The sequence below is a fragment of the Solanum dulcamara genome, chromosome 4 (genome assembly GCF_947179165.1).
Source record: "Solanum dulcamara chromosome 4, daSolDulc1.2, whole genome shotgun sequence".
In the NCBI taxonomy this organism is placed as follows: Eukaryota; Viridiplantae; Streptophyta; class Magnoliopsida; order Solanales; family Solanaceae; genus Solanum; species Solanum dulcamara.
In genome coordinates this window covers 78036026-78048796 of record NC_077240.1, presented here as the reverse complement: position 1 = coordinate 78048796, position 12771 = coordinate 78036026, and the positions used below count along the sequence as shown (strand labels likewise).

The 12771-nt window shown below is 34.4% G+C and overlaps 1 protein-coding gene across 1 annotated transcript; it reads left to right on the top strand.

Moving 5' to 3' along the window:
- Positions 1–365: 365 nt before the first annotated feature.
- LOC129887701 (uncharacterized) lies at positions 366–10921 on the top strand. Its single transcript, XM_055962898.1, has 13 exons — positions 366–467; positions 615–719; positions 1676–1749; positions 1839–1910; positions 2048–2076; positions 4229–4279; positions 5445–5495; positions 5752–5811; positions 5917–5999; positions 6586–6733; positions 8418–8468; positions 9010–9114; positions 10567–10921. The coding sequence occupies exons 1-13, from the start codon at positions 418–420 to the stop codon at positions 10714–10716; spliced, it is 1029 nt and encodes a 342-aa protein (XP_055818873.1). The 5' UTR covers positions 366–417; the 3' UTR covers positions 10717–10921.
- The last annotated feature ends 1850 nt before the right edge of the window (positions 10922–12771 follow it).

Genomic DNA, 12771 nt, shown 5'->3' with positions numbered 1-12771 from the left:
TTTTTTCTAAGTGCTTAAAGTCATTTTCTTTGACCATGGAAATTACTTTTATATCCCTTATATTTTAACTAAATTCTCAAACTACCCTTTTTATTCTTTTAACCCTAAAATTCACATAATTTTCATCATTTAAGCACTTTTATCCAAACACTCAACTGCTTATTTATAAAAATAACTTTCAGCACTTTAAAATTCTAAAAGCACTTCATACATAAAACTTATTTTTTTAAGCCCATCCAAACGGTCTCTAGAACAACGTGTAAGATTAAAGAATGTATTGCAGTGAATAAGAATATCTCATTTTGAAAATAAAAAATAATTAGGCCTACTTGAGTCAAATGTGAATTAATCGAGCTCAAAATGAGAGATAAAAGAAAAAAAAACAAAAAAACACACTTGAATCCTTTATTCAAATCCATGCTTGTTGCTCATTTTTCTCCCATTATTCGAACTCTCTCCTTCTCCAGGTTCTACGCCTTTTCTACAAATAAATAAATAAATTAATTTCACTTTTTTTTTTATGTAAATCAACATCGAATTTGTATTTTTTTTCTTTTCCTGAAATATATATTCGATAATTAATTACTTTTTTTCTCTGGGTTTTTTATTTTCAGGAGAAGAATTTCATCGAAGTGCAGAAATTCACAAATGGGTTCTGCAAATTTGAGTCTAATTGATAAAAGAAAGCGTGCAAGTTTTCGGCTTTGTAATGTTTCAGGGTATTATTACACTCTCAACTGTGTTTTTGATTCTTAATTTGTTTCATTTATACTAGTTTAATGCAGATTAGGGATTTCGATTATGTGTTTTGAGTTTTGTTTTGCATACTGTTACTAAGTGACGGAGGTCAGGATTTTCAAATTTAAAATATAAAAAAGTAAACACAGAAAGAAGTCCAGAGGATTCAACATTTATTATATATACTAAGTAATTTTGAGCTTAGATACACAAAATGTAGTTTTTCGCGATTCGCGCCTCCCTAGCTCTGCCCGTGATTATTGGAGTTTCAATTTGAAGCACATTCATAATTCTATATAGTGAGTTTATATTTTAAAAATATGTTCTTTTGGTGTAGAAATTAGCATCCTCTTCTTTTTTTAGTAACAGGTACCACATAACTTTGTCCACCAAGTCTAGAACATATGAGAAAAGAAATCACTTAGTATTGTGCCTCTACTAGGATTTGAACCTGAGACATCATGGTGTTATTCACTTCATTGACCACTAGGACACACCGGTAGGTGCTTTTATATGTAGTAGTTGGAGAGTAAAAAGTTTACTTTTCTTTTCGTTAGGATTTCTTGAAGCATTTAAAAATATTTTTGATTTAAAAAGCTCTGGTTTATAGTATTTTCATCCTTTAAAGAATATAAGAATGTGCTACATTTTTTTTTGGGGGGGAGTGGACTAATAAGGAAATAGTGCCAAACAAAGTGGAACGGATGGAGTAGTAAGGTAGGATAACTGAGATAGCATTTTGCTACTCCCATGGTTTATACTACGATACCGAACTGATTGGTGTTTTACTTACTATTCAATCTCCTTTTACTTATGAGAAATGAGCCGCTGATTGAAGATCAAATCATGTTTTTAGTGTATATTATTGAGGGTTTTGTACATTTATTTGCATGTGAAACTATTAGTCTCTTTTCTTGTGCATGTAATGCTTGGTCAGTTATAAGATGGATCTGCTGGAAATTCATGCCAAGGACCCGAAGTTTCATGTCTTGTTTATTCCTGGAAATCCAGGTTGATATAGTTTGTAAGCCAGTGAATCTATGTTTTCTACGTGTTAGTGAAGTGATTAAGGTAACTAAACTATGTTGATACTGCTGCAGGTGTTATCTCATTTTATGTTGATTTCCTGGAATCACTCTATGATCTGCTGGATGGAACTGCATCAGTGACAGGCAAGATACAGTTTGACCTCTACAAGACTATAACATCTTGAATAGCGAGGTTCATGGTCAGCTAGAAATACTCATTTGTGGTTTTAAAATCTGAACTTTTGTACTGATTGCTTCCATTTTCTTTTTGTTTCTTTCAGCAATCTCGCACATTGCCCAAACAGAAAAGGTAATGCCTTTAGGCCAACATCAATTTGGCTACTAGGAATTCTGTATTCTTGCCTATGAAGTGAATATTCTCCTCGAAACGTGAATGTCCGAAACAAATTCATTGGCATTTGAAGTCAAACTCAAAAAATGGTATTTGGAAGTAGAAGTTGTGTTTGAACATGCATTTCACTTTAAAAAAGTTGATGATTTGTGAGTGGGATTTTTTTTTACTTGAAAAAATTGGTCAAAATCAACTCATCTCCAAAAATTAACCAAAAAATCATTCTAATGTATAACCAACACAATTTTTTGAAAAGAAAAGAAAAAAACTCATGTCCAAACAGGAATACTTCAAGAATGCTTTAGTTCGGATGGGTTTGGTACGGGGAATATGTTTTGTCCGAAAAATGTTTCCTTGAAACTGTTCTCTATGTATTTTGTTGGTGGACAGAGGATACTTTTTTGGAATATATTTATTAATGATTGATAATAGTGTTAACAATTGGATGGTGTTTTGTGTTGAAAATTTGATGAAATTTTTTATCGTTAGAGATTGATAATAATGTCTTAAATGTTGGTTGGAGCAAGTAATATGGAGTAAGAATTGAGATACTTATAACGGAAAATGTTTCTGTGTAATGAGCTACCACAAAATGACTTCATCATGGGAATAGTTTTCAGGAAAATGTTTCCCTTAGTACCAAACAGGCAAACAAAGTTCAACAAACACAACATACAGTTCTAGGTGCATAGAACAATCTGTGTTAATTGAGCAAACTTTTGTAAGAAATGATTGGCTGAATTATAGATCCTGAATGTAATACAACTTCTAATTTGACTTGTATAAGACGTTTACTGTCTATATTATCTGTCAAAAAAACCTTCCTCTTTACTGCCTATATTACTAAATGGTTTCCTTGAATATTTCTGAGCTTTGGCTTGTGGGGAAAGAATATGTTTGTCTGGCTGATGACTTCATGTAGCCCACATCTCTAGTTAATTATCTTTCCTTAAGCAACTGATGTTCCCACAAAGCACAAGATATAGGAACTTCTGTGTCTGATTCATCTCTTGAGCCCCATTAAGACTAAATTTGAACTCTTCTTTAGCTATCAAATAAGTACTTATATGTTGAATTTGAGTTAATGGCTTTCTCTAAAATCTTAGCATATATAGGTGCAACATAAAATGGTCCTGGATAGGTTTTAAAAATTGAGTTTGACGCTTTGAAGTTGTAAAAAGTATGAAAAGAAACTTGGTTAAAATATATTTTCGCATCCTGTAACTTAATCTCAACTTGTTCAATTCCTACTATAACTATTTCTCTTAACTCTCTATTCCTAAGTTTTGTTCCTGCTTCTTGGGCTAAATATTCATAGTACAACAGGTTGAGATTCCTAGTCTTTACCAAGTATTTATATTTCATTAAAGACAGTTTCTTTTACAGGAGAAAAAAGTAGGAATAGTTACAAAACCTAAGAAGTGCCCTAATTAATACGTACAAGTCGTCTATTCAAGAATATTAACTGGGGAACTAAAAGACTGGAGACCAATGAGACATTTCTATCATGTATATATACACTCGTGTCTTTCAGATATGTGTGCAACAATGTGCGTCTATCCATGACAAGGGATCATCGTATGAACTGGAACCTCTTCTTAAATACAAGCATCGAGGAGACTAATATGGTATGGAATAGTTGCACCAGCATACAACTTCTGAACTCCATTAGCATTCAATATGAATTTATGTGGAACTAAAAGACCGTCTATCAGAAAGGATGCAGTGAGCTAAGTCGTAATGAAGCTTTGGTATTGCTGTGCAAGTTAGGTTGCACACATCATTCTATTGGAACATGTGATATCCGTTTGATAAAATGGAGTCTCAGTTTTGAGTTGCCGTAAGGGCCTCTGGCATTTGTTCTTCCTTTCTGTGTTATCTTTACTCCTTGTAATCCTTGAATTTAGTTCACAGTTTGCATCTCATGTGAAGACAATGGGATGATTTCCCGTCTTTGATTGACCTAAGATTTGTCATAGACTGACTCGAGAGTCTTTAAAGATGAATATTCGTTGGTGTATGTTAATATCTTGTTTTACACTTTCAGCTGGCACTAATAATCCAACAACTGCATGGCTAACATAGTTGCATGATTTGTTCCAATTGCTAGAATTGGGAGCACGGAAGGCTGTTCTCACTGCAAGAACAAACAGATCACAAGGTAATATTCTTACCTCATTTTAAATTATTTTTTTAAGAAATCCTTTCTTTTTTCGGGGAGGGGATGTGACGGATGGGATGGTCAAAAGCATATCATTAGCAATTCTTTTTCAAATCTGTTATGAGTTAGGGTACCAATAGCACTAATATTTCCTCATTAGTGCTATATCTATGTTAATGGAAAGTTGAAATTACCATTCAGCTTGTGGCTGAAGGATGTAGTCAAGAGCAGTTTTTACTCATACTCATTATTGGATCAGCTTCATCTATTCTTTCTCAGAAATCTTCTTTTTTTCTTTTGAATTTGGTAGTTCAACGTCTATATCGGTGTTTGAGGGCATGGGGCAAGGCGTAATCCACAGGGCATAAGTCCCATCAGTATTCAACTTACGCTGTAATAATTAATATTGTTAGAATAAGAATAGGATTTGTGCAATTTCAAATAAGGAATATGAATAGGATTTGTATATAGTATCCTACTTTGGAGTTCGAAGTAGCTTGCTTTTGCTTTAACACTAACAAAGTCATCTATCAGATATCTAGTCTTTGGAATTGCCCCTAGTTGGAGAAAATTCCAGATTATCTACCCATATTACACTTCCGGATGCAACAACTCGTACTTCTTCCAAAGTCACATCTCACATGAATTTGAATTTTGAACATGTAGTGAATGCTTTCTTGCATTCCTCAACTAGAAAAAAAGCAGAAAATAGAAGGTGAATCAACATCGAAGAAAATAACATGCCAAAGGCAGAAGCGCACGCAAAAAATGAAAATCCAAAAACTAATGTGACAGAAAAAGCAAAGGGTAAAGCAAGATGATCATGCCAAAGTCGTTAGGACTGGTCTGAGGATGATTTCTTCAGGTTCAGGGTCACTGATCAGCCTTACTTTTACGAGTTAGGAATCTTTTTCTTTTGTGTGGGAAGAATTTGAGTATTAACGAAGAGGGATTTAGAAAAAACAATGGGATTGTCAAAATTACCTCTAATTTTTAAAGTTTCAATAGGTGTGAGCCTTCTTCTTGTGGTATGTTATGCGCCTCACTTTCTATGTGTGCCCACTCCAGTTTGCGCCCCGGGACTCGCCATAAAAGTTCCTTTCAAAACAATGGTCTATATCAGTCTGCATTCTTGATTTAATTTGTTTCAAATCTTCTTTTCCAGATGAACTTCATAGAGCATGAGCTTCAGGATGTTGAAGTTCCTATAGTACTGGTAAGGTTGGGCATTGCATTAATATACACTCAAATTACTCTTACTTGGATGTTATTTGGATTCTTTCTCTGAACCATCATTCCATTATCACAATAGTACGTTCAGATCTCGATCCGAAACCCACAGAAAGCTATAAGAAGAAATGGGAACTTGATATTAATGTAGATATTCAATTCTCAGTTTCTTGTTGTGTTAGAAGTTTCATGTGTTGCAATATTAACTTATGCTATTGGCTGATTTTGATTTCCGTTCTTAGGTTGGTCATTCTATTGGCTCATACATATCTCTAGACATTTTTAAAAGATTTCAAGGAAAGGTGATGAGAATGCCTTCTTTATATTATGTATAATATTTTTCACTATTATGCCTCTTTTTTTCAAAATCCTAATTCTCATTCTTATACTTCTATTTTGGTTTCTAGGTGACATACTGCATTTGCTTGTATCCATTTCTAGCTGTAAACACCAAGTCTTCAACACAAGCTATTATTAAGAAGATTGCAGCGTAGATCTCTTCTTCTTTTTTCCATTTTCTGTCTCTATGTGAAGTGAGAGCTTTGTACTTTAGCTGTTTACTTTCCTTCCTGCCCATTTTGGGACCAATGCGAATTTTGCTTTTTCTCTTACATCAGCTCTGAACCTTTGTTTTCAATTCTCAATGAAACAGTTATAGAATCCATTAATATTATATTGTGTACTTTGATAACAAGCATGCGCAATCAGATTGCTTTTTGTTCGAAATTTCAAATTCTCTTTGCAGATCGTATGATTTGATTAGCATTTCCAACTAGACACTGACTGTAGTTTTTATTTTTCGACATGTAACTTGTATTGTTCTAGTTTGTATCCATTTTGCCGACTGTTTGCAACTGATTCTTGCCTCTTTTTATCTTGTTTTAAGAAGCTCTCCGAACTTAAGTTGTAGATTTAGAGTTTGAGCAGTTCTAATTTATTCATTTTAGATTTAATACGTGGCATCTATCCAAAATATCCAATAAACAAATCGAGGGACACTTTTGATTTTGAGTATATTATCACTTCTTTTCCTGTACTATGACTAAACTGATGTTCTTTGGTTATAACTTCTGTAGATCTCGCACTTTATCTACGGGCCTTAGTTCAATTGTAGCAATTCTGGGATTGTTACCAGTCGGGATCTCCAGGATTCTGGTGAAAAACTCTGTGGGAAATTCCTGGTGCTCATCTGCAGTGGAGGCTCTCTGTTCACATGTCCTCAGGGTGAGGGTCGATTTCTTACGGTTCTCATTATCACTGGTGGTAATCAGATCTGAAGTATAAGATCAACCTGTTACTTACTTTTGTTTTGGATAAATGAGCGATGAGTTCTACTTGCCAAGTTGATCTGTAAGTCAATTCTTCCCCCAAATGCCAAGTCAAAGCTCTTACCAAAACAATTATAAAAAGCCAAACCACGTCAATTTTGATGGTAAGCAAACCACGTATCTTTTTTCCCCTTTCAGAGCCATCAAAGTTGAAATGAAATTATGTAGGCAAACATGGTCAAATCCTAAGTCTTACGAGAATAATTACACTTCAATTTCAGACTAGTTTGGATCAGCTATAGGAGTCCTTAATCAGTATCCATTTGGGTTCATTTCATTCCTCTACCTACTAATTTCTTTTAGGACGGGATTCTCAAAATCTCACATATATCCTTACACTCTTATGCTATTTATAAGCGAACTTATAAGACTCTTGTCAAACAAGTGTTCTTGTAATGACTAACCTTAATTTAACTATTTGGTGTCACATATAAAGACACTTTGCTCCTTTTTTTTTTCCTAGTCCATATGGATTACTAGAAATTGTTGGTCTTTTGAGACTTCCCTCCATGTGTTTTTAGATCTACTTTGTCCCCCTTTTAAAACTTTTGGTCATAATGTTGTCACACTTATGGACCGTGCAATTGGAGGTCCACAAAAGACACGACCAAACAATTTCGTAGAACAATTTATTATTTTCGCATGTGCTACTTGTACTTATTGTTGAATAGGTGCATTGTTTATATCTTCGCATTTCTAAGTAACTCATCTTGTGGATATGTTGGGGATTAGAGTATCAAATTCACTGTGGTCTCCCAACTATTTTATAGAACTTGTCTACAACTTTATTAGGTATCCTCCTATCATATAATTTTCCTGTCGGACTCCTCTATTTTAGCCATTCTATTTTAATTATATATTTTACATTTTCATCTACCAATGCCTTTCTCCTGAGATCCTTAGCCTAAATATATAAGTAGTCTGCATTTTGGTAACTGTAATCTCATCTAGTCTCACTCCATTTTCATTCTTCTTATGCTAACTAAAGTCTAAACCCGCAATTCATATATTGTCTTACTTTTACTCTTCCTAAAATCTTTATACTCTAGATTCATCCTCTGTAGTTCAAGCTTTTGATCGTCTTTCTTAATAGTTTTGTCTATTAACACAATTTTGTGTCCAAACAGTACACACCAATCTTGTATACTATTGGTTATCTCATCATAACTAGGGTAAACAAGTACAGACTCTTGGTAGATCCAGGTGTAAACCCACAGTTACGTGGAAATCCTCCATATTTCAGCCCACTGTTTTGGCGTCTTATGACGGCTCCTTGTAGATTACCTAGTTGCTGAAACGTTTTATGACAGCTCCTTGTAGGTTACCTAGTTGCTGAAGAATTATGTAACTAGATGGCTGCAATTTGCTCCTAGTTCTACTCGCTGTAATCTTGAGCGGAAGTGTTCAAAACAAAGTACAAAATCACTAACCTCTTTTTGTCTATTGGTACCATTGCAGTTTTCATCAAGAAACAATTTTTCTTTTGTTCTTTGTGATACTGGATATTTTAAAGTCACACATCTGTATCTATTCTTAGTTCGAATACTAATCATTGTTGGACACTTCAATATGCTTTTCAGTACCATACCGTTCAGAACATGCTATACATGGCAATGACCGAATTTGAAAAGGTAAATTTATCTTTGTCACGTGATATATATTGCTCCAAGGATATTCTTTATTTGATCCAGTGCGACCTAATTTGAGTTGGTTATAAGTTTCACATGTTGCACACTCTTTAAAAATGTCATTGGTGCATGTCAGATCCTCCAAAAGTAGTGCATTTTTGGAGGATTCGACACTGGTGCGACTGTATTTATGGAGAGTCCGAGCAATCTTGTTCCAGAACATTTTTCATGCAAAATATTCTTGTTAAAGATGATGGTGGTTATGGAAGAGATAGCTATTGACTGTAATTTTTCATATAAAGGGTGAGAAAAACATGTGATTTTTGTTGCACAACAGCTGCATGTATCATGTATGTCACACTAATAGCTTGGACCACAGTCTACGGCAGGATACTCCCATAGGAAAATATTGATTTCAAGCTAAAAGATGACTCAGAAAAAATGTATTCCCCCCAAACTGCCCCAGAACCATCCATATTGGTAATTTTCCGTAGAAGTTTTCTCGGTCTATCCTAATTATGCGTTCATTTTTCTTCTGGATTAGCTTACTGAGGTACCTGATTGGTCATTTATGAGAGAAAAGAAAAGTCAGATGGCATTTTTGTTTGGAGTCGACGATCACTGGGGTCCCTTAGATCTTTATGAAGAGGTAAATACTATTTGCATGTTTATTTGATTGAGAAGATTTTTCCCTTGTATGTTTGCAATGTGAAACTACAAAGATTACTGTGTCTATGATGTCTCGTTAACGTTAGATACAGATATGACCAGCATTCTTAAAACTTTTATGCTTTAACATCATAACGAGTCTGCTCTGCATGCTGTGAGTCTGGCTCTTTTGAACTCATGTCTAGTTGAAGGCTGTAAGAATCAATTTGATGAGTTTCTAGGAGATAAAATCTAGAACTTCTGTTTCAATTCTACAATATGGTCGAAATTACTGCATTTTGATGTAAGAGAAATGAGCATGATGTTTAACACTTCAAGTATGTTTGCGTAGGTTATCAGTCTATTCATTGTTGCCTTTTTATCATCTAATGATCCCTCCATAGCATTATGAACTTGGAATTAACGTTTATACATATACTATTAAAATTAGATGTATCTAGTTGTAAATTCCATTGGTGTTGCTGAAGAATGTAAATTCCTGCAACAACTTGATTATCTTATTGCACCAAGGGTATGACTTAGTGGTCAATGAAAATTGGTTGAGAACCATGAGGTCTAAGGTTCAAATCCTAGCGGAGGCAAAAGCACTAAGTGATCTCTTCCATCTATTCAAGCTTTGATTGATAGAGTTATCCGATACATGTGCTGGTGGGAGGTAGCAGTGTAAATTAGTCGAGGTACGGCAAGTTGGCCTAAACACCATGGTTGTATAAAAAGGAGGGATGTGAACTCTTGCCTCAACTTGATTATCTTATTAGAAACCATAGTCATATGATCAATTTTCAAAGAACTAGGAAATGAATTATAACTCATTTGTCAGTGAAATTAGAAATTGACAAAGTATACAAGCCAGATTGCAGCTGTGAGTTGAAATGAAGATGAGACCACACTACTAAGTAAAGATCTTGACATGTGTGCAATAACAGATTTTGTCCTTGTTATGTGGTCTCCGTTAGAGTATATATATCCTATTTCTGATGTCCTAAATGTGATGGAGTGTGTGTGTGCGCAGTCTACTTGAGTTGCCTAGATAACACATATCAGGCTTATTCAGGTGGCCCAACGCCCGAGTGAGTGATACACGTCCCACTTGTTTACGTATCACTGTCAAGAAAAATGTCGATTGAAAGCTATGTGAGATACACCGTTCTTCTTGCCCCCACCTTAATCTTCTTGGTTTGAACTTCTCACTTCTCAGATTTGTACTCAAACGTGCTTTTGCTTCTCTACAAGTCATCCAAAAGAAATATAGTGTGTTTCTAAGATGATTTTTAGTGATGCCTGTTACTAAGGAATAATCCTAAAAACTTTACCGTTGTTTCAAGGTTTCGACATCCCATTTCTTTTTTAGTTATTGCAAACTGTAATGACTAATTTTATTTTCTAATCACTTGCTTGATATATGATCTAATAGCTACTTTTGTTCTTACAGATCTCCAATAAGGTACCAGGTGTTGTTCTAGCAGTAGAAAGAGAGGATTTTACTCATGCTTTTTCTTGCACAGAGGCTGGCTCATTATGGGTAGCTCAGCATGTTTCTGGCTTAATCAAGAATTATTTTTCAAAAATAGACTCCGATTAGCCCCCCCCTCCCCCCCCATTTTTTTTTCTTTCTGCCTTTAGGCTGTCAATAAAATCTTAAGCTAATATGTGATTAATTTTTCTGGTTCAAACAAAAATTTGAATCCCCCTCAGTCATGGAGATTTGGAAAGCCGAAATATTTCAAGAGAATGTTCGAATTGGATGAAATTAATATTGTATCTTATATCAAAGACTACACTTATTGTAATTTATTGATCCACGTACATGAAAAATTGAGAAAACTGTTGAATTACTGTATGTTAAAAAAATTGTGTGGATTATGATGAGATTATACATATTGTTCACATAGGTCACTACAGATTATTGTATAAAGGTTTTGAAAAATAGTGTCTAAAAATTATGTCACTAAAAAATTTATTGACTACCACACATGAAAAATTGAAAAAATCGTATAATTTTTATTGAGTGATTCTTAAATGCTAAAAAAAATGATGTGGATCATGGTGAAGTTATATGTATTATTTCTCCAGGTCATTATGAGGGGTCATGTAATGGTTTTGGAAAAGAAATGTCCGAAAACTACATCACTAAGAAATTCATTGACAAACACACACTAAAATGAGAAATTGCCTACTTCAACTTAAATGGCCCCAAAATACTATAAATATGTCGTAGATCGTGCAAAGGCTATACGTACTACTTTCCTTAGATACTAAAGGAGGCTTCCAAAAAGGTTTTGGAAAAAAAATTGATTGGAAGCCATACCACCAACATATTCATGGGTTAACACACACACGAAAAATGAGAAAATCGCCTAATTCCGCTTGAGTGGTACCAAAATATTATAAATATGGCATGGATCGTCCTGAGGCTACACATATTGCTTTTTTGGGTAATTACGAAGGGTCTCATAAAGTTTTCACCACAAGTTATACCACCAAATATTCATAGACTGCCACACATTATGGTGAGGCTATATGTACTGTTCCACAGGTCATTATGAGGGGTCCTGTAATAGTTTTAGAAAAGAAGTGCACAAAAATCATATCACTAAAAAATTCATACACTAACACACATGAAAAATAAAAAAAATTCATCTAATTGCGCTTGAATGACCCCTAAATGCTATAAATATATCGTATATCGTATCGCGACTACACGTACTGCTCCCCAGGGTACTTATGGAGGGTTCCGTAAATGTTTCAAAAAAAGTTGACTAGAATCATACCATCAAAATATTCATAGGCTAACAACACACACGAAAAATGAGAAAAACGTCTAATTCACCTTGAATGACCCCTTAAATGTTATAAATTTGCCATGAATCATGCCGAGGTTACACATACTGCTCCCCCGAATACTTATAGAGGGTCCCATAAAGATTTTAAAAAAAAATGGAATGAAAGTCGTACCACCAAAATATTCATGGGTTAACACACACGAAAAATGAGAAAATCGTCAATTCCACTTGAGAGACCCTTAAATGTTATAAATATGTCGTGGATCGTACCGAGACTACACGAACTGCTACCTCTAGTACTTACAAAGGGTCCGATAATTATTTTGGAAAAAAAGTTAACCGGAAGTCATACCACCAAAATATTCATTGGCTAAAATAAACAAAAAATAGAAAAATCATCTAATTCTAATTGAGTAACCCCTAAATACTATAAATATGATGTGGATTGTGCCAAGGCTACACATACTACTCCCCTAGGTAATTACAGAGGATCTCATAAAAGTTTCAGAAAAAAATTGAATGAAAGTCATACCATCAAAATATTCATGGGCTAACACAAACAAAAAATGAGAAAATCGCTAATTCCACTTAAGTGGCCCTTAAATGTTATAAATATGTTGTAGATAGTACCGAGTTTACACGTACTGCTACCTCGTATATATGGAGGGTTCGATAATGATTTGAGGAAAAAATTGACAAAAAGTAATACCATCAAAATATTCATGGTCTAATACATACGAAAAATAAGAAAATCGTCTAATTCACCTTGAGTGACCACTAAATGCTATAAATATGACGTAGATCGTGCCAAGACTAAACGTATTTCTCCCTCGGGTACTTACATTGGGTCTCGT